The sequence below is a fragment of the Nansenia antarctica genome (genome assembly GCF_963989245.1).
Source record: "Nansenia antarctica genome assembly, chromosome: 8".
NCBI classification, from domain to species: domain Eukaryota; kingdom Metazoa; phylum Chordata; class Actinopteri; order Argentiniformes; family Microstomatidae; genus Nansenia; species Nansenia antarctica.
Window position 1 is genome coordinate 24,688,165 of NC_137678.1, and position 23,543 is coordinate 24,711,707.

The 23,543-nt window shown below is 43.2% G+C and overlaps 1 protein-coding gene across 1 annotated transcript; it reads left to right on the forward strand.

Moving 5' to 3' along the window:
* Positions 1-2,648: 2,648 nt before the first annotated feature.
* On the forward strand, positions 2,649-19,035 carry LOC308164058 (junctional adhesion molecule 3B-like; the record flags this gene model as incomplete). The annotated part of the gene is made up of 10 exons (XM_080538218.1): positions 2,649-2,742; positions 4,029-4,112; positions 4,528-4,596; positions 6,720-6,833; positions 7,347-7,499; positions 12,432-12,634; positions 16,775-16,874; positions 17,249-17,381; positions 18,837-18,891; positions 19,000-19,035. 10 exons carry the CDS (start codon positions 2,649-2,651, stop codon positions 19,033-19,035), a joined length of 1,041 nt encoding a protein of 346 aa, XP_080394344.1.
* Positions 19,036-23,543: the final 4,508 nt, after the last annotated feature.

Sequence of the window (23,543 nt, forward strand, 5' to 3'; positions counted from 1 at the left end):
GGGTGGCGGGGCGGCCGCGGGAGCGAGCAGGTCGGGGGACCGTTGAGGCATGGCCAAGACGAACCGGTCCGCCTCCCTGGCCAGGGCGCGGGGCTCCATGATGGCGGTGTTGGCCAGCGCCATCCTAACTTGAGCTGGCAATGTGCGCATGAACAGCTCTGTGAAGAGGATCATGGGGTCTTCTGTACCGAGCAGGTTTAGCATCCTCTCCATGCTCGCAGAAGGCCTCTCGTCACCCAAGTCCGACATGGCAAATAGGCGACGCACCCTCTCCGCAGTGGACAGTTCAAATGTCTCTAGAAGCAGGGCCTTGAGGCGCTCATATTTGTTCGTCGTCGGGGGAGCAGACAAAAAACCTACCACTCGAGCCGCGGTGGAGCTGCCCAACATTGCCACAGCATGGTTGTACCGGTCGTCGTCGTCATCGATGTCACTTTTATTGAAATGTGCCTCTACAATAGCAAACCATGCAGCAGGCGTTGAGTCCCAGAATTCTGGTAGCTTGAGAGTGGGAGTGTGCGCACCACGCGTTACCCTGACAGGGGATGGTGATGGCTGCCGCTGGTTTGAACGTCTTCCTCGCCCGGACATTTTGCAGGATTGTAATGTTCGTCGCTGGTTTTCGTACACAATTACGTTAACAAAAATCCACGTCGGGTCACCAGTGTAGTGCCGGAGGAAAAAGGAAAGACGTAGGCAACGTAATGATAACTGTTTAATCAAAACAACAACTTGTACTCTCAGTACAGGACCAGAAAATGGTTACCAAAACTCGTGTATCTAAACAGGAAGGTGCAACGTTAATAATCCTCCCCTCTGCCCCTAGTGCCAGAACTGGTTCCCTCCCACTACACAACCAACAGTAAGAGGAGAACATGAACCCATAATGTAGTCACTACACCTTCACATTTACCTGGCGATTTGCGACGACAGTAGTAGTAGTTTATTCGAACACCATTATTCGAACACCATGCATGCGGTACTTCCTTAAAAGTGTAGCCGCATTCTAACTGGAACACAACAACAGACATTAATTTATGACCTGTAAGAAATGGGCCTTAAACAGTGCTTGAAATCAACTTATTTCTAGGTTGAAACAACCATTTGCTTTTGTTGGTTCCTACGACCCAAATGGAAAAACAGAACTGTAGCAATGAGGCATTCGATACAAAGAAGGCTGTTAGATTTGACAATAACAACAATTTAATGTATGATGTTGGATAACGTAGCTTTTTGTTTTGAGAACTGTTGCTGATCAATATTGTTGTGTTGTTTATCAACATAACGTGAAATTGATTAGTCAGAAATAAGTTTGTATGATATGCGGGAATATGCGAAATCTAAACTCATATTACGAATGCGAAAATTGTTAATAGGCTTTTTTCCTTGTTGATTCTTTCTCCGATTCAAATTCAGCAAAATGCGGACCGAGTTCCCATCAATTAATCTCTAGATACAGGCTGCAATTTTCAATGAGAAAGCAGCAAAGACTATATCAAATAATGTCATATTCGCTGCTATATATGGGGGTAAATGCCACAATCAATTTGTTAGAACAGTCAAAAGTCAAAATATAAATAAAATACCTGCATTTTAAAATAATATTTGACGTAGAAGAATTTCTCATTACTGGGCTTGGTTAATATGGGCTCTCCATATGTTTCTATAAAAAGTATAAAAGGTTCACAGAAAGTCGCCTCAAAGAAACTTTCTGGTCCTCGGATGCAGCGAGTTTGTTTTGAATTTCCATGACAGCCAACTCTTATTTCATGAGAAACGCCATGAGAAAATCACTTTTTCACAACATAATTTGAAAACAGCTTGAAATGATCATACACAAAAACTTAATCATACACTTAATTCAACAAATTACAGAAAGTAATCTTCTTCCCAAAAAACAAACTAAAATAACCCAAAACAAGGGGTATATTAATAGCAATGCAATTAGAAGGGCACGCATTACCAACGAACTGGAACCTAAAAGATACCTCAAATGATGATGATATCTGCGGCCAATAGTAATACGGAGATTTGAGGGAAATAGGCAGATTTGGAGACGGCCATGGTTCGAACGTTGTCCAAGTGGTCTATCTTGTGGTAATAAAGCGCAAGTGCAGGTTTGATAGGGGGGGGGTCATACACGCTCTCCACAGTAGGTGGCGCTAGAGCACATGGTCTCGGTTCACACTGACGTCAGAGAGGAACGACACAAAGAAGAAGAAAAACGCTGCCGGTCCAATTCAAAGATGGCGTCTGCGCGGTTCTTTTCAAAACAGTTCCCATCACGTTTCTTCTAGAAGATGTTTTTAAGCATAGAGAGTACAACTTCATTGAAGTGTTTACTTGTTACTGGATCTTCATCACTCGTTCAAATTGGGTCATTGTGTTTCTGGACGTCATGGACGCAGCAGTTGAGACCAAATTCGCTCATTTGTTGCAACAGCCGATCATCCGGGAGCTCCCATAGAAGAACTGGGACATGATGAATGAATGATCAAGTGGTTTTCTCTCTGGGGAGGAAGTGGTTTGGACTGAACTCCCGTACCACCAGAGACATTATGTTCCACTCTAAACAGGAGGGAGGGTTTGGTGTTCCAAACGTGGAATGGATATACAACAACACCACACGCCTCTCACACGTGTTAAACATGCTGAACAGTGATGAGAAGACCGTCAGAGAACTTGCGAGGTCCTCCTTGTTTCTGGACATGAGACGCCGCAAAGTTCCCTTGGCAAGAGAGGGTGAGCCCAGCTTCCTGGGCTTCAAGAGGAACTGCCCCATTTCAAGATGGACAGTACCCACTCTGCTGGTTTTGGGGTCTGGTCAGATTGGCCTGACCTCAATGACCTCTGTGCGAGGACTGGAGTTTCCCTGGACTGGGTGAGGTCTGACTCAGACACTGTAACAGTGTCCGAGAATGTTCTAACTGACTGTTCAACCTCAGTAAGGGCTACTGTTATTGACACAGAACATCATTTGTCACCAGACCATGCACGAAGGTACCTTGTTAGGTTATAGCACCAAAGACAGCAACAACACTGGACTGGTTTAAAACTACAGGGAAAGCTAGCTTGCCTCCCTACTACTGATCATTCTGTTTCTCACTCAATATTTAAGAACCATGCAGTAGATGTTTTTTTAGTTTTTTTGCATCGCATGTATAATCATAATCAGAGACTCATGCGGTGGTCTTTATTTCTTCAAAGTTATAATTTAGTTATTGAACGAGTGACGTTCAGACAGTTAGATATATGTCTGAGACCTGGCACCCTGACCTTTGACCCACCCTGTAACCCCAGACCGTCCCTGGTCAACCCTGGTCAGCTGACCCCTCCTCACACCCAGCCTCAGCACCTGACCCAGTAGCGGGGCTGACGGCCGGTCTCTCTGGGTCCTGCTGTGGTCTCCGCTGCTGTCTGTCTGAGTTAGAGAAGGTTCCGGGTGTCAGTACAGTACTATTTACACTATCTAAAATATCATTAGAGAAGAGATTTGGTGAGGCTGCATTCTCATTTGATGCAACCAAATTGTGGAATGCACTGCCAGTTTACATTAGGGATGCAACCTCAGCAAATATGTCCAAGTCAAGACTAAAAACCCATCTTTTTAATATTTCCTTTAAATGACTAAATAATTAAATTATGATTATATAATGATTGAAGCACTTTGAGCTGCAACGTTTGCAGGAAAAGCGCTATACAAAGAACGTTTTTTTCTGATTTTCAAATCAGACCAGAGTGTCTTTTTCAACGGAGCCCTGCTATAGAAATGATACAAGTACATCGGATATAAGCTAAAGCAAACAGGATACCATAGAAACATGAACACTTGGTGGTAACGAGGAGATAGGTAGGTGCTAGGGATGATGGTAGGTAGTCCACCTGACACTAGTCCCAGTCATCTTAGTGGTATCATTCCTGTGTGTCTGGGCCTGGGTGAAAGGTACACCGAGGTACGATGGTAGCCTAAATGGCATTAGGCCCCGACGTTCGTCTTAATGGTACTGTTCCTCTGTGTCTGGGCCTAGGTGACGACCATTCTGACGAGGACCACGACTTCCTGGCTGACATCCCCGCTGAGTTTGGAGGTGGTCAGGACTTCATAGTGCCAGGTATTCCCAGGCGGTGCTACTGTTTATCCTGTTCTCTGTCTGTCTGTCTGTCTGTCTGTCTGCCTCTCTGTCTGTCTCTCAATCCCCTATCCTCTCTGTCTGTCCCTCTGTCAATCCCCTATTCTCTCTGTCTGTCCCTCAATCCCCTATCCTGTCTGTCTGCCATTCAGTCCCCTGTCTGTCTGTCTCTCAATTCCCTATCCTCTCTGTCTGTCTGTCTGTCTGTCCCTCCCTCAATCCCCTCTGTCTGTCTGTCCCTCAAACCCCTGTCCTCTCTGACTGTCTGTCCCCCAATCCACTATCCTCTCTGTCTGCCTGTCTGTCTGTCCGTCTGTCCTTCCCTCAGTCCCCCAACTGTAGCGTAGCTTAGCATAACGCCGCCAACTGACGTTATCTTCCCTGTGTTTCCCTCCAGGTTACTTCACCGTGCTGGCAGTTATCCTGAAGACCACCGAGATCGCTCCGTGGGCCAACGAGTTTGAATGTAAGAGCCGGTACACACGTCTCCATGGCAACACATCTGCTGCTGCTTGACCCAGACTTTTTTAAATTCACGACATATAAACGCCTCAGGAGGTTAATTTGATTAAACAAATGTCTCATCAGAACCCAAAAATATAATCTTGTTTTATTCCACTGTTTGTAGACAGTGGAATTGTAAACAAACACTGTATTGCTACGAAACGTGGTTCAATCTATCCTATTTACCTCATGGATGGTCAGGCTGCATCCATAACTATGTCTATGAAGATGAGAGGTTCCATATCTCCTCATCTCTCAGCTCCTAACCATAAACATGGAGGAAGATCTCTTTGTTGTTGTTTGTAATCCCAGATCTGCCCCCTGAAACGAGAACCAGAAGGACTCTGTTATTTCCATCCTTCCCAGTAAACAAAGAGTCCAAAAGACGTCCTCAGGGAAGCCGGAATGTGGGTTCAGATGACGTCTTTCTAGGACGTCCAGATGATGTCTTATGGACTAAAGAAGACGATTCTGTAGTCCATAAGACGTCCTAAAGACGTCATCTGAACCCACATTCCGGCTTCCCTGAGGACGTCTTTTGGACTCTTTGTTTTTTGTTTACTGGGTTAGTTCCTTAGTAAATCACTTTGAATTGCCCCTGTTGTATGAAATGTGCTATACAAATAAATAGGGATGCACGATATTATCGGCACCGATATTTATCGGCCCGATAATGGGAAATTAATGTTATTAAATATTTATCGGTTTTATAAAATTTTAGCCAATAATATGAAGCCGGAAATATTTCTGCTTCCGGTTTCCGCGCTCATGATGCTGCGCCTGCGTACAGCCACGCAGTGTATAGACGAGAGCGAAACATGTCTTCCCCGGTGTGGACATTCTTCAAAGTTTCTGAGGCAGATAGTGCGTTTGCAATTTGCAACACATGTTCGACAAAAGTTCGGAGAGGAGGGCAAAGGTCTACGAGTTACAACACAACGAATCTCATAAGTCACCTTAAGATTCACCATTGCAAGCGCGCTGTATGGAAGGAATATCAAGCACTAGTAGCAGAAGGTAGCCTAGCCGCGAAAAAAAAAAGCTGCTGTGCCTATTGAACACGCATTTGAAAACTGCAGGAAGTTTACTCGAGACAGCTCAAAGGCTCAAGCAATCAATGAAAAAATAATGGAGTTTATGGCCCTCGACGACCAGCCTTTCTCTGTAGTAGAAGATAAAGGATTTCGCCAGCTAATTTCACATTTAGAGCCCCGGTATACACTCCCAAGCCGCCGCTATTTTGCAGACGTGTGCCTGCCTGCTCTGTATGATACAGTCGCCACACACATCCATAGTCTGATCGATACTAGCGTAAGCCAGATACGTTTTATCACAACCTACCTCATCCTCATGCACTAAAAGTAGCATAGCCGAGCCCTTTTCAGTTGCTTTATTAAGCATACTAGTGTAGCCTACTATGTGCCTTGTGTCATTCTGTTTATCTGCAGACTAAGCAGCCATTTGGCACTAGTTTCTTTAAAAGTTCTATAAAACTTTTGGTTCTATAAAAGTCTTTATTTTTGTATTGACTGATGCACTTTATTTATTTATTTTTTGATATTTTATTTATGCATTTTCAATTTACAGGGATAGACAAGATGCACTTTATTTTTGACACTTTTTTGATCTAATTACTCTTAGGTGAGCCTTTTTTGTTTTCATAAAAGGAGGCCAGATCTTGGTTAAAAAAAGGTTTGTGCACTGTCTATAACAGATTCTGTTTGTTAGAGGAAATAATAAATGAACATTTGAAGAGTCAGAAGTGTTCTCTTTGTAGTGTTAACAATAGTGATGTAAGTTAGATTTGGTGAGATCACTATGGAATATTAAATCATCAATCTTTGCTCACTACATAGCCTTTCTTACCTTCAGGTGTGCATGAACTACAGGTTATCAACTGTGAAATTATATCTGTTCTCATATCGGTTATCATATCGGTTATCGGCCACGAGAAGCTGGTAAACATCGGTATCTGTATCGGTTGGAAAAAAATGCATATCGTGCATCCCTACAAATAAACTTGCCTTGCCTTGCCATCTTTTGAAAGCCTAAATCTTCCTCCCTGTGTTGCTCTGTCTCTCTCAGCGATCGAGCTGTCCTGTCTAATAGAGTCCATCTCCACCAACAACCCCCGGATCGAATGGAAGAAGATCAAGGATGGAGAGCCTAGTTACGTCTACTTTGAGAAGCAGATCTCAGGTATGAATCACGGCTTTGAATTATTGTCCACAGCTCCAATATCAACACCAGAGTGACAGAAAGAAAATCAAAATCCAGTTTATAAATCACCTGGTCATCACAGACACAGCCACCTCATGTCCCCCAGCTGGTTGTCCTCAGACAGGACGTTATATCACACTCAGACTCAGATCTATCTTACCTCTAACTGAGGAAGAAATCAAACAGGCCCAAACCCTAAAAATATAATTTTTACCTTCATGTTTTGCAGCAGTTATGATTAAACACGAACACTTCTATCAGTGTCTTTTTATCCATTAACTATTGTCTTAGTGAATGTTTTAAATCTATTTACTACTTTGCTTTTATTCATTGTCATTTTTATTTTCTTACTCTGCTCCTCTTGCTGTGTTTTAATGTTGTATGTAAAGCACCTTGAATTGCCCGTTGTATGAAATGTGCTGTACAGATAAACTGGCCTTGACTTGCCTGTTGTACTGATGAGAAACCTTTGACCTTTGACCTCTCCTGCAGGTGACCTGGAGAACAGGGCGAGGATCAAAGAGCCCGCCACGCTGGTGATCATCAACGCCACGCGCTCCGACACGGCCAGCTACCGCTGCGAGGTCACGGCCCCCAACGACCAGAAGAGCTTCGACGAGATCCTCATCAACCTGGTAGTAAGAGGTAGGAGCACCATGTCATCCATAGGCCTGTACTACTACTACTACTGCTATTACTACTGCTACTACTACTACTACTACTACTACTACTAGTACTACTGCTATTACTACTGCTACTACTACTGCTACTACTACTACTACTACTACTACTACTACTACTACCTACTACTACTACTACTACTACTACCACTAGTACTACTACTACTATACTATTACTACTACTACTAACTACTACTACTACTACTACTACTACTGCTGCTACTACCACTACCACTACTACTACTACTGCTGCTACTACTACTACTACTGCTGCTACTACTACTACTACTACTACTACTACTACTACTATTACTACTACTACTACTACTACTACTACTACTACTACTATTATTATTACTACTACTACTACTACTACTACTACTATTACTACTACTACTACTACTACTACTACTACTACTACTACTACTACTGCTGCTGCTACTACTACTACTACTACTACTACTACTACTACTACTACTACTACTACTATTACTACTACTGCTGCTGCTGCTACTACTACTACTACTACTAATAATAATAATAATAATAATAATAATAATAATAATAATATAATAATAATATCTTGGTTTTATATAGCGCCTTTCACAGAACCCAAGGACGCTTTACAAATTTGACAGATTTTTTAAAATTAAAAAGTCAGACAGACAAAACAGAAAACAGAGAGACAGCGACAAAACTAAACTAGGGGCCAAAGGCCTTGTGAACAGATGGGTTATACTCTACTCTACCCTACCCTACCCTACCCTACTCTACTCTACTGTACTATACTATACTATACTATACTATACTGTACTATACTCTACTCTACTCTACCCTACTCTACCCTACTCTACCCTACCCTACCCTACTCTACCCTACCCTACCCTACTCTACCCTACCCTACTCTACTCTACTCTACCCTGCTCTACTCTACCCTACCCTACTCTACTCTACTCTACTCTGCTCTGCTCTGCTCTACCCTACCCTACTCTACCCTACTCTACTCTACTCTACTCTATTGTACTATACTGTACTATACTGTACTATACCCTACCCTACCCTACCCTACCCTACTCTACTCTGCTCTGCTCTACTCTACCCTACCCTACTCTACCCTACTCTACTCTACCCTACTCTACTCTACCCTACTCTGCTCTACCCTACTCTGCTCTACCCTACCCTACCCTACTCTACCCTACTCTACTCTACCCTACCCTACTCTACCCTACTCTACTCTACCCTACTCTGCTCTGCTCTACTCTACCCTACCCTACTCTGCTCTACCCTACCCTACCCTACTCTACTCTACTCTACTATACTACTACTTCTACTACTACTACTACTACTACTACTACTACTACTACTACTACTACTGTTACTACTACTACTACTACTACTACCTACTACTACTACTACTACTACCTACTACTACTGCTGCTGCTGCTGCTACTACTACTACTACTACTACTGCTACTACTACTACTACTACTACTACTACTACTACTACTACTACTACTACTACTACTGCTACTACTACTACTACTACTACTGCTGCTACTACTACTACTACTGCTACTACTACTACTAATAATAATAATAATATAATAATAATATCTTGGTTTTATATAGCGCCTTTCACAGAACCCAAGGACGCTTTACAAATTTGACAGAAAATAAATATTAAAAAGTCAGACAGACAAAACAGAAAACAGAGAGACAGCGACAAAACTAAACTAGGGGCCAAAGGCCTTGTGAACAGATGGGTTATACTCTACCCTACCCTACTCTACTCTACTGTACTATACTATACTATACTGTACTATACTCTACTATACTCTACTATACTGTACTATACTCTACTATACCCTACCCTACCCTGCTCTGCTCTACTCTACCCTACTCTACCCTACTCTACCCTACTCTACTCTACTCTACCCTACCCTACTCTACCCTACTCTACCCTACCCTACTCTACCCTACCCTACCCTACTCTACTCTACTCTGCTCTGCTCTACTGTACCCTACCCTACTCTACTCTACTCTACTCTACTCTACTCTACTCTGCTCTGCTCTGCTCTACCCTGCTCTACTCTACTCTATGGTAGCTTGTAGGGCTGGGTTCAAAAAATCGATTTCCCGATTCTGAATCGATCTTCATTAAATGAGCGATTTATCGATTCATAAATCCCGAGATCGTTTTTTTTTTTTTTTTGCTTGCAGCTTCAACCCGCAACGAGATCTCGTGGCCAGATCTCGCGCTACAAGAATGTATTATATCTCACGCAACGTGAGGTCTCAACACTAAAATCTAAAAACATGGCGATGGCAGGGACACTCAAGTCACCACCAGGCTTAAAGTCAGATGTGCATTTTGGATTTAAAAAATGTGACGATAGAGATGAGCTGGACAAAAGCAAAGTCATATGTAAATAAAAAGTACATTCATGTAACTGCTTTGGAGTCAATTCATTGATATGTTTAACAATGCTACATGTTATAGGGTTCCTTGAACCATTTATAGCATTAGTTCGGAGAATCTCTTTCATATTCAAGCAAAAAATGTATATTGTAACTAGATCGAATCGGAATCGAATCGAATCGAATCGAATCGTGAATCGAATCGAATCGGGAGCTGTGAATCGGAATCGAATCGTTTTGGGAAATCAGTGGCGATACCCAGCCCTAGTAGCTTGGCCGCCATTGGTGTGTGAATGTGTGTGTGAATGGGTGAATGAGAGGCCGTTGTAAAGCGCTTTGGAATAAGGCATAGCTATATAAGTCAGTCTGTTTACCATTTCGTGAGCTTAGAACATCGTTTCTCAACGGGGGCGGCACCGCCCCCCAGGGGGCGTTCAGACAACATCGGGGGGCGCTGGAACAGATATTTTAAAAAGGGGGGCGTTGAGGTGTTCTTGGGGGGCGTTCGCACATTAAGTATTTTTCTCATGAAAAACAGCTGTTAGCAGTGTTATTACGGGTACGTTCGTAAATGCACGAACGGTCATTTCGCTCGGACAAACCGTCTTTTCAGTCAGAGCACTCCCAGAGCGCAGTGTTCTGAACTTGGCCGGGCTCTGTGACGCAGACACACGTAGCGCAGCGCCCACATTTTTTTTAAAGTGAGAGTGTCAACAAGAAGATGAAGCTAAAAACTCAGCTAGCAAAGGCAGAGCTTTTGATAGTTTCCAATGTGTCTGGGTAAGCTGCATTGTAGAAGAATCTTGACAGTTCATGTACAGTGCAGAAATTGCAATACTATGCTAGTCTACGATAGAAAGAACCCCGGTTCATCCCATCTGTAATGTCATGTTTCAACCCTTGCCATCCTTTTCTTGCATAGCACCCGCAAATGAACACGGATAGGAGTGGAATAGGCTATATAACTGTAAATAGTTGATTGTCTTTGGATTTAGCCAGTTGGCGAAGATTTATGAGGAATAGGCTATTTAATTTGTGTTGCTCATCTAACAGCGATAAGGTGTTGTTTAATTTACGGTCTTGTTTAATTTCTATGAGTGTTTTCCTTGTAGGCTATGCTTGAGTGACATGTGTTTCAGTTTGTAGGCTCATTGTAATTGTTGGCTATAAGCGAGAGAGAATATTTCTTATGTTAGTTTTGATACTGAGTCCATGTCCCCGCCGGTGACGTAAGCCTGTCGTGCCAAATACTCCCTCCCTGCGTATACACACTACCCTCTGCGCTTATGCGTTCGCTTCCTTTCAATACAGCTTATTTAATTTAGTTAAAATGAGTGCTAATACCATACCACCATACCAGAACATCACAGCAGGAACAACCTATCTCAAAAAAGCGATCATATTGTAATAAACCAGTCCGGAAAGTTCTCTGTCGCTTACCAATAATCTAACCTGGAGAAATCAGCTACGAATGTCCCTTCCCCTCGCAGGTTCATTACAGTATATTACATAAATGTATTACTGTTAAGTGTTGTTGTGGATGTTATCCCTAGTGCCATTCTGAGGTTAGCATTGCGATGTGTTCGTCTTAACGTTTACAAACTAAAATATACGATCGCTTTTTAGTGATATGTTGCTCCTCATGTGATGCCCTGGAAACTAACACATAAGCACTCCGAACAGCTGTCAACGTCTTTTGTTGCTATAGGAAACCACTACTCTGTCTGCTTGCGATTGATCAGCTGTCAGCAGTGTTATTACGGGTACGTTCGTAAATGCACGACCGGTCAGTTCGCTCGGGCAAACCGTCTTTTCAGTCAGAGCACCCATCTCTGAGCGCTCCCAGAGCGCAGTGCTCTGAACTTTGGAACTGTGTTAACAAAGTCCAATAAAAAATTAATAAATATTAGCATCATAAAACAGTCTGTTTGTATTCTCTGATGTTGTCTGAGTTTGTTTAACACTCATAAACAGCATTTTTATTCACATTCACATGACTTTTCTGCTCTCTGGTAAACTAATATTCCAACTGCCCAGTTAAATCAAATCCATTATTTGGCATTCAGTGACATGCTTTTTAAATGATATAACACAGAATATTAGTCAACATTAATATTCAGGGAAGAAAAAAAGCATTTTTTTTTGATGGGGGGCGGTAAGAGACCTGGATAATGGACAGGGGGGCGCTGGCCCAAAAAAGGTTGAGAACCACTGGCTTAGAATGATAAGGTTCTATCTCCGTTTAGGGTAATTCAGAGATATTGAGCGTCAAAGTTTTTACATTCCATTATGTTTTGTGAGATGGAACCTTTGTATTTTATTAATTACTAACTCAAAAATGTCAACATTTTAAAAACAACACCACACAGGCATTAATAAACACCTAATGGATCAGATTATGTAAAAAACTCAATTTTGACCAAAAATGGAGATAGAACCTTATAATTCTAACGTCACGATTTGTCTGTCCTCTCCACAGTTAAACCCGTGGTGCCCAAATGCTCCGTCCCCAAGTCGGTGCCGTACGGCAAGGCAGCGGAGCTGAGCTGCGTGGAGGAGGAGGGCTTCCCCAAGTCTCAGTACCAGTGGTTCAGGAACAAGGAGGAGATCCCCGACGACCCCAAGACCAGCCCCAAGTTCTTCAACTCCTCCTACACACTCAACTCCGACACGGGGACCCTGGTGAGTGTGTGTCCTGTGTTCAGGGGCTGGAGGGAGACGGAGAGGGGCTTGGGGCTTTAGAGGGCAGGGCGGGGCGGGGCTGGGGGGGGTGGTGTGGCCAGGCGCCCGGGGGTAGGGGGTAGGGGGTAGGGGCGGGGGGGGGGGATATTTTGGGGAGACAGTTGATGGTGTGAGGGGGCTGGAGCCATGAGGGGAATCTGCTGTCCTCGGTGGGGCACATTCCTCTACTGTCCGTCCGGATATTCCGTGATCCGTTCGGATCGCCCTCCACGGTTCGGAACGCATGTGTACCGCGGATCAATAGCAAAATGTAACCAAGTAATAATATTACTTTGTAGGAGTGACGGCAATAACAGGACGATGTAGTCGTTTTGCCGGTAGAAAAACAATCATGTGCGCTTTATTCTCACTCTCTGCACATGCATACTGACAACAACAACATTCACTCATCTCTGTCCCACTTATATCCCGTCATATCACCCGCTAAGCAGCCTGGGTGATTGAGTAAACACACAAAAAAAGTACTCTGTTACGTACTCACTCCGCGTGAAGCTGGGAATCCACAGCAACAAGTATCAAGGCGAGTGCTAGCAACAGTGGCGGCTGGCCGATAGAGGGCGCTGGGGCTGCGCGCGCGAAAGAGGACCCCCCCGCCACTAATGTGAAAAATCCTGGAGGAAACACTGCTGTGCCCCACCCAAACATTTTAGCACCAGCCGCCACTGGCTAGCAACGTTGGCGAACTGAAAATGCCTCCCTCGTTATTGAAATCACATGTACGTATGGGAGCACTTTGGCTTCCCTGTCACTTATAATAATGATGGAAGGAGGGAGGTCGATAAGAAAGTTACGGTGTGTAGGCATTGTGCCACGCGGAAATCTTATGAGGCAGGCAATACGTCAAGCATGGCCAAACATTTAACCCGACATCACCCTGGTGTGTTGATGACGGGGGGCAAGAAAAAAGTAGCTCAACAACAACTTCTCCAAACGTCATTTAAACAACCCATTCCTGCAGACTCAGACCGGGCTAAAGCCATTACGAATTCAATTGGGAAGTTTATCGCGGCAGACATGAGGCCATACTCCGTTGTGGAGAACAGAGGGTTTCAAAATATGATCAATGTCCTTGAGCCACGTTACAGAATCCCCTCGCGCCCCCACTTCAGTGAGAAGGTTGTGCCCGACCTCTATGAAAAGAACAGGATCCTAATTGTCGGCGAATTAGCAAATGCATCCTCTGTTGCCCTCACCACAGACGGGTGGACCTCCCGTGCAACGCAAAGCTACGTGACCGTGACGGCTCACCACACCACATCACAGCAGAGTGGGAGATGCGCAGTCCCGTGCTGCAGACGCGCGCACTCTATGAGAGTCACACAGGTACCAATCTGGCGCAGATCCTGACAGGAGCAGTAGCAGAGTGGAAGCTAGAGAGACCCAATATAATATCCCAGTCACCACAGATAATGCCAAGAACCAAGCAAATGCAGTGATAGAAGCTGGACTGGGGCCACAGATAGGGTGCTTTGCACATTCCATTAATTTAGCATCCCAAAGGGGAATCTCTGTCAACCGGATGGACCGCCTCCTTGGGAGGATCAGGAAGGTTGTTTCCTATTTCCACAGGAGCACAACAGCCGCTCATTTGCTTAAGACCAAGCAAGAAATGCTACAGCTACCAACCCACAAGCTCATACAGGATGTCACAACAAGATGGAACTCCACCTATGACATGATGGAGCGCTATCTGGAGCAGCAGGCAGCTGTATACTCTGCACTGACAGACAAGACCCTGAAAAGAAATGTCAAAGACATTGTCACCTTGTCTGATGGTGACGTGAAAGTGGCAGAAGAGGTCCTCCAAGTGCTCAAACCCCTAAAGATGATAACAACTCTGATGAGCACTGAAACAGCACCATCTGTGTCCATGATCCTACCTCTGAAAACAAGGATTCTACAATCCATGGCCCCAGATGAGCAAGACAGCAACATCACTGGAGATGTCAAGGCTGCCATTAGAGGGGACCTGAGCCCCAGATACACTGACCCCCCTCTACAGGACTACCTTCATCGATCTACTGCACTGGACCCAAGGTTCAAGTCGCTGTCTCACCTAGACCCTACCCTACGTCAGAGGACATACAGCGATCTCATCACTGAGATTGTGGGCACTGAAGAAAAGGTAAATATATATATAAAAACTTTTTTTTTACCTAATATTTAATTACTTAAATAATAAATACTGCAATTATTTTAGTCTATGCCATTTTGGATTTAGATAATAATGTATGTTATTGCTACAATTATAGTTCTATGAAATATGAAAATAAATGATTAGTTAGATTAATAGATCAATTCCTTTTTTCTGCAGGGTCAAGCCACAGAGCTGCCAGGAGAAGACGCAGAGCCAGAGGCATCTCCTCCACAAAAGAAGTCAGCCATGCAGGAGCTTTTTGGGGAGACCTTTGTGAGCAGCATGAACATAGTCCAGACGTTTGCCAACACCATTGAGGAGGAGGTGTCATCCTACAAGGTAGCAAGCAGCATTCCACTGGATGGTGATCCACTGGCATGGTGGAAAAGGAATGAGGATAAATACCCTCACGTTGCCATGATGGCAAGACGCTACCTGGCTGTGCCGGCTACTTCAGTTCCTAGCGAGAGGGTGTTCTCCACAGCAGGAGACATAGTGACTGCAAATAGGTCTGCCCTCTCCCCAGACAATGTGGACATCCTCATCTTTTTGAAAATGAATATGAAGAAGTTATAAGCTTGAGGCTGCTTTGCTTTATTTACTTATTTATTTTTACCATGTTTAAAGGATTTCACTTTATTATTTAGGTAAAGTTAGGTTTCACTTGGCAACCAGATTGCAGCAGTGATGTTATATATATGTTGTTATATATATATATATATATTATATATATGTTGTATAGATGTTATATATATATATATATATGTTGTTATATATAGATGTTATATATGTGATATATATATCAGTTTTGACATCTTGAATGTTGTTTTTTTGTTTCACACATTAAAAGTGGTGTTTTTACAGAATTCAAGGAAAAGGTTGTTTTTATTTTAAAAATATATGTTTTGTGTTGATCCGAAAAATTATCCGATCCGTGACTCAAAAACCGTGACACGATCCGATCCGTGAGTTAGGTGATCCGTTACACCCTTAGTAGTAATGCAGTAGTAGTATAACCTGATCTCACACCAGTTGCGTTCGAGCTCTCTGGGGCCTCTTTCACACCGGCAGTTCCGAACGCCGGTTCGCGTTCGCGTGCCGAAACCTCCGAACGTTGGCGCTGTCTGGCGAACGAGCCCGCGTTCATACCAGTGTATCGTTCGTGGCTCGTTCGCCAGACAGCGCCAACGTTCGGAGGTTTCGGCACGCGAACGCGAACCGGCGTTCGGAACTGCCGGTGTGTAAGCCCTATGAGTGAGCCAGCTCCCAACTTGTTGTTGGTAAATGTTAATCCTCCCTGAAGAAATCAAACAGGCCCAAACCCTAAACCCTATATTTAAATCTAAGATTAAAAAAAACTTCATGTTTTGCAGCAGTTATGATTAAACACAAACACTTCTATTTCTATCAATGTCTTTTATCCATTAACTATTGTCTTAGTGAATGTTTGATCTATTTACTTCTTAGATTTGTTTTTATTTGTCATTTTTATTTTCTTACTATGTTCCTCTTGCTGTATTTTTAATAATGTATGTAAAGCACTTTGAATTGCCCCTGTTGTATGAAATGTGCTGTACAAATAAACTTGCCTTGCCTTATGTTAAAACAGTTTGTTCAGTTTGAGGTGGTAACCCAGTAAACAAAGAGTCCAAAAGACGTCCTCAGGGAAGTCGGAATGTGGGTTCAGATGACGTCTTTCTAGGACGTCCAGGTGACGTCTTTAGGACGACAGAAGACGATTCTGTCGTCGATAAGACGTCCTAGAAAGACGTCATCTGAACCCACATTCCGGCTTCCCTGAGGACGTCTTTTGGACTCTTTGTTTACTGGGAAAGTACATACATAAGACTACTGAGGGATGTGTGACATGCGTTGCTAGTCCATCTTAAAGCCTTGTTGTTGTTGCTAACCCTAACCCTAACCCTTGTTGTTGTTGTTTGTAGAGGTTCAGCGCTGTACGAAAGGAGGACCAGGGCGACTACTTCTGTCGAGCGAAGAACGACGCGGGCCACTCAGAATGCGGACAGCAGACCATGGAAGTCTGTAAGTCCGTCTGACCGACGATCAAGTTGTTGACGTACAAACGTTTACGACCAGATAATATCTGTATCAAATATGTACTGAATGTAAATCAGCTTCACACTTTCTTCTCCACCGCCCGATTACAACAATTTGTACTTCCGGTACGATGTTGAACAACGAAGTATGCGATAAATAATTCTTAAATGACGACTGTTACCATTTATCTGTTGGTAAATAAATACCTCGTAATTAGGGGACAGTTTAGTGAAGTATTTCCAAATCATCTGTGAACGTTTGGCCTGAGGGGTTTAGAATGATTCATCAAAGTACTTTCATCAAATATTTAGTTTTTGTCAGAATGTGAGATATGTGAACTTCCTGTGGTGTCTCCTCAGACGACATCAACATAGCGGGCATCATCCTGGGCGTGCTGGTGGTGGTGGTGGTGGTGCTGCTCTGCATCACCGTGGGGATCTGCTGCGCCTACAAGCGGGGCTACTTCGCCAGCCAGAAACAGACGAGCAACAAGTGAGTGAGACTCTGACTGAGGTGGGGGGAAGAGAGAGAGAGAGAGAGAGAGAGAGAGAGAGAGAGAGAGAGTAGACAGAGGGAGGAGGAGAGGGAGAGAGAGAGTAGACAGAGGGAGAGAGAGAGTAGACAGAGGGAGAGAGAGGGGGGGAGAGAGAGAGAGAAACAGGAATTATCAAAAGACTGCTGCAAATACAAATCATTAGCCTCATAGCATAATATCGTTAGCCTCATAGCATAATTGCTTCACTTGTGGTCAGCCGAGCCATCTTTGTATGTAGTGTCAAACATGCCTATGTCAAAGAGATGACTTGGGCAGATAGTGATTTTGGAATGTAACAAGCTGCATTTTGATAGGCTGATGGCATAGTAGGCAATAATGCACAGTGAATCAGCAGTGTTAGGAGAGTAGAGATATCTCCATTTGCCCAAAATATGACTTAGGCAATTATGCTCTGAGGCTAACGATAGTAAGCAGTAATTATTGTAGTGCTCATTGAAAAGGGGATTTTGGATAGTCATGGAAATATAGAAATGAGTTTTTGCCATAGCACAAAGAGAAAGAGAGACAGAGACACAGAGAGAGATATAGAGAGAGAGGAGGAGAGGGAGAGAGAGAGAGAGAGAGTAGACAGAGGGAGGAGAAGAGAGAGAGAGAGAGAGAGAGAGTAGACAGAGGGAGGATAACATTTATTTTATTGAGAGACAGGGAGGGAGAGAAACAGGAATTATCAAAAGACTCCTGCAGATACAAATCATTAGCCTCATAGCATAATATTGTTAGCCTCGTAGCATAATTGCCTAAGTCGTGCTTCACTTGTGGTCAGCCGAGCCATCTTTGTATGTAGTGTCAAACATGCCTATGTCAAAGAGATGACTTGGGAAGATAGTGGTTTTGGAATGTAACAAGCATTCTGATAGGCTGATGTCATAGAGGCAATAATGCACAGTGAATCAGCAGTGTTAGGAGAGTAGAGTTAGACAGATATCTCAATTTGCCCAAAATATGACAGACAATTATGCTATGAGGCTAACGATATGCAGTAATTATTGTAGTGCTCATTGAAAAGGGGATTTTGGATAGTCATGGAAATATAGAAATTAGTTTTTGCCACAGCACAGAGAGAGAGAGAGAGACAGAGAGGCAGAGACACACAGAGAGAGAGAGACAGAGGCAGAGACACAGAGAGAGAGAGAGAGAGAGAGAGAGAGGCAGAGGCAGAGACAGAGACAGAGACTCACAGAGAGACAGAAAGACAGAGAGAGACAGAGACAGAAAGACATAGAGAGAGATACACAGAGACAGAGAGAGAGACAGAGACACAGAAAGCCCAGTAATCATGTTTCTACTGTCTGTCAGTTACTCTCTGTGTCAGTTACAAAGCCCAGTAATCATGTCAGTAATCATGTTTTCTACTCTGTTAGTAATCATGGTTCTTCTTCTCTCTGTGTCAGTTACAAACCCCCGGCCAAAGGAGACAGAGTGGACTACGTCAGGACGGAGGACGAGGTTGGTAGACGACCAACAACACAGAGACACAAACAACCTCAGAACTGAGTCATTCTTTCTGACAGAGCCTCCACTACCGCTGACATCATTCTGTCCTCTCTCTTCCAGGGGGACTTCCGACACAAATCATCGTTTGTCATCTGAAAAGGGCGGTGGAGGGATGTGACAAGGAGAGAAATCTGAAGGCACGGAGGTTTTAAAGGCATGATAACTTTGTACTGAACTCATGAGGCGTGTGAGCTGACCTGAGAGCTGCCGCTGGACTGCCTTGACCCCGCGGCACGTCTGAACTGAAACTATTCAAGTTTTGCCAAAGGTGACAAGTTGTTTTCACGAATCCTATATATAACTATTATTAACCATTGTTACAGACACACAGACAGGTATTGAGATTCACATGTTCACCCTATCATCACCAAACCACTTATTGTTTTTGCGTAATTATGGATTTTTTTACTTTACAGTTTATTGCATGTTTGAAAATGTCTTTTAAACACCATCCACTGGAAGAAAAAGAAAAAAAACATATGTAAGATGTTCTGACAGGATGGAAAAGAAGTCTTTAGAAAGGTTAGGGTAAATCTAACATGACACGATTCTACAGTAAACATTTAGCTTCAAACCTCATCATTTATATAACATTTATTTTCTACCAGCAAAATGTCAGACTATTTTTGATGGAATATATTTTGAAATGCCTAAATAGATAAAAGGTTTACTTTTTAAAAATATTTGTAAAATACTAACACCTTTTTTTATTTGGTTGTGGGAAACATACGTGTTTAACCTGCTCAGTATTCAGTTGTAAGCGTTCATACCTTTCCTGATCACGAAAAGAAAAGAAAGAAAAAAAAAAGTTACACAAATGATAAATGACTTGTGATAAAGGATAGCATATCTAGGTTTGGTTCTTCGATCGACGGTCTTACACAATTTATTTTATTGCTGGGATTTCCATGTTAATATTACAAGAAAAGTTTCACGTTGATGTTTTGTAGATAGTCTTAGACAGTAAGAAGCTTCAGATCACCAGACACACGCTGAGGAACACCCAACACAATCAGCATCCTTGATTTAAGTGTCCTTCTCTGCTTGCTGTTTATCTTGTATATATTGAATATACTGTCCAGTTTGGGTTTTATTTTGCTGTATGTCAGGAATACGTTCAGTATTACTTTGTTATAATACAGGGTTTATGTTGGCTAACAATTGTACTGATTGTATATAGATAATTGTTTTCTCCACTCGATGCTACGAGTCATGTGACTTCCTATAGAGGCCATATGAGTCATGTGACTTCCTATAAGAGGCGATGAGTCATGTGACTTCCTGTAGAGGCGATATGAGTCATGTGACTTCCTATAGAGGCGATATGAGTCATGTGACTTCCTATAGAGGCCATATGAGTCATGTGACTTCCTGTAAGAGGACGATATGAGTCATGTGACTTCCTGTAAGAGGCGATATGAGTCATGTGACTTCCTATAGAGGCGATATGAGTCATGTGACTTCCTATAGAGTCATGTGACTTCCTGTAAGAGGCGATATGAGTCATGTGACTTCCTGTAAGAGGTGATATGAGTCATGTGACTTCCTATAAGAGGCGCTGACTCATGTGACTTCCTATAGAGGTGTTATGAGTCATGTGACTTCCTATAGAGGCCATATGAGTCATGTGACTTCCTATAAGAGGCGATGAGTCATGTGACTTCCTGTAGAGGCGATATGAGTCATGTGACTTCCTATAGAGGCGATATGAGTCATGTGACTTCCTATAGAGGCGATATGAGTCATGTGACTTCCTATAGAGGCCATATGAGTCATGTGACTTCCTATAAGAGGCGATGAGTCATGTGACTTCCTGTAGAGGCGATATGAGTCATGTGACTTCCTATAGAGGCGATATGAGTCATGTGACTTCCTATAGAGGCGATATGAGTCATGTGACTTCCTATAGAGGCGTTATGAGTCATGTGACTTCCTATAGAGGCGTTATGAGTCATGTGACTTCCTATAGAGGTGATATGAGTCATGTGACTTCCTATAAGAGGCGATATGAGTCATGTGACTTCCTGTAAGAGGCGATATGAGTCATGTGACTTCCTATAAGAGGCGATATGAGTCATGTGACTTCCTGTAAGAGGTGATATGAGTCATGTGACTTCCTATAGAAGCGATATGAAACTCTGTCCGCGGTTTTAAAAAGACGAGACCGCTCCCGACAGAGACGATCTGCCTAGCGTTCAGAGAGGAAGTTGTCATGGTTTCATCTCCACTCCTCCAGGCTAAAACATAACGTGACGTTAGAATTATAAGGTTCTTTCTCCATTTTTGTCAAAATTGAGGGTTTTTTACATAATCTGATCCATTAGGTGTTTATTAATGCCTGTGTGGTGTTATTTTAAAAATGTTGACATTTTTGAGTTAGTAATTAATAAAATACAAAGGTTCCATCTCACAAAACATAATGGAATGTAAACACTTTGACGCTCAATATCTCTGAACTCCCCTAAACGGAGATAGAACCTTATCATTCTAAACGGAGATAGAACCTTATAATTCTAAGATCACGATTTAACACATTAAACCAATATGACAGAATAAGACGAAAAAGCAAATTGTATATATCAGTTTTCACAACTGAATTTATTTCAGACATTTATTCCAGAGTTACAAAAAAATGTCCTGGAGACACATTGTGTACATAGCGATCGCCCGCAGTTTGAATCATTTCACGCAGATACGAAGTTATTATTCACCAAACAGCTACTGAAGGTTTTCATTTGTACATTGATAACGGAGCCCATTCCTCTAAGTGCCTTCTACCATCACCTCATCAGCTCACCAACAGTCACGTCATCAAACACATGTACAGTTCAAAGGGATTCTCTTCGATCTCAATTCCGCAAGATAACATAAAAACTTGAATTGCATTTCAAGAACAGCGTTAAAGAAATAAAAACGATGACTCTGTTGCCCGTTCTTAAGCCAAGAATAGTGTAACCTTCCCCCCCCACTCAAAACACTTAACATATCTGCTATTTTGTAAATATATTAATTTTTTAATTCATTCGAAGCGTCCAACTTTTCAGCTACATCCGTCGACGTGTTCTCTTCTAGTTGAAAGGAGACTGCACGTTCCACTTTGGCACTGAAGTCCTGAAACACAAGATGACCCCCTGGATGAATGCTGTCCACCACCTCACCCTAACACTGACCCTAACACTGACCCTAACCCTGGAGTCCTGCAACACAAGACGACCCTCGGATGAGACCTGCCCACCCAGCTCGTGGCTGACATGGATGGTTCATCCACTAGTCACAACTAGTCATACTGGGGATCACAAAACAAGTTGGACTGAAGCATCTGTGAGGTGGTTTGGTGTCCCTTCAAAAGCTAGAATTGATACAATTGATACCAACGGACATCTGCCTAGCAAGCTTGTAAAGATGTCAAGCGTCTGTTTACATTACGTAAATGTATATATCATTAGTCATGACAACGTCCTCATGGTATCTGAGGTAATGAATAAGAGGGAGAGGTCTAGCTAGCATACCTGCGCTGCTGTGATCACTCATGATGCAGCTGACGCCTTCCCCGAATGTCACGTCATTTATTTTAGCTGTAAGATGAACAGAGATATGTTAGCTGAGGGGAAGAGGGACAGAGATGTTAGCTGAGTGGAAAGAGGGACAGGGATATTTAATCAGAACACGTCCATCAAACATGAGGAGGATGACAGAGAGACCATGTTTGATGAGACTTCACTTCTCTCTCTGAGTGGATCCTACCTTCAGGTGCTTCAATCGTTGTCGGTCAGATAAGTTCATCCTAACTCTGGTTTTTAAGCACAGTTTCTCCTGCCACCCTAGTTCATGTAAGAAGGTAGAATATGACTAGCGAACCTATAGGCAAAGCAGCTCAATAAATGGTAAATGGACTGACTTATATAGCGCCTTTATCCAAAGTGCTTTACAACGGCCTCTCATTCACCCATTCACACACACATTCACACACCAATGGCGGCAAGCTACCATGCAAGGTGCCGGCCCGCTCACTGGGAGCAATTTGGGGTTCAGTGTCTTGCCCAAGGACACTTCGACATGTGGCCAGCCGGGGCTCGAACCGCCGAACTGCCAACCTTCCGATCATTAGACGCCGACTCTACCTCCTGCGCCACAGCCGCCCCTACTCAATACTATATAGATACATCAACACAGACAGATAAGTTCCCAGTCCTTCTCCCCCAGCCACAGGCCAGCATACGCAGGGTGAACGGCAGGGACACAGTATCTCTGTAGCCTCTCTCAAGTTTCAGAGGAACATTACAACGTTGCATCATAAGGCAGCTCCCCGATATTGCAACATTCAGCTGGAATGTGGTGAGGTGGAACCAGAGGAATAAGACTGAGATGTTAACAATATAATCACTTGTTTGGTTTAGGAAATAATGGCTTGTATATAAACTGACGGAAAACATGTAACTTGTTGTGACTCATTATTGGATTTCAGATTCACTGAATCTCACTGCAGATGATTGTCAACATAAACGGTGTCCAGCATGTTGAGTTAAAGGTGCGTGCTTGAATGGTGAAGCTCACACTTTCGACTTGAAAATGTGCTTTACAAAACATAAGACATGTGTCGGCCT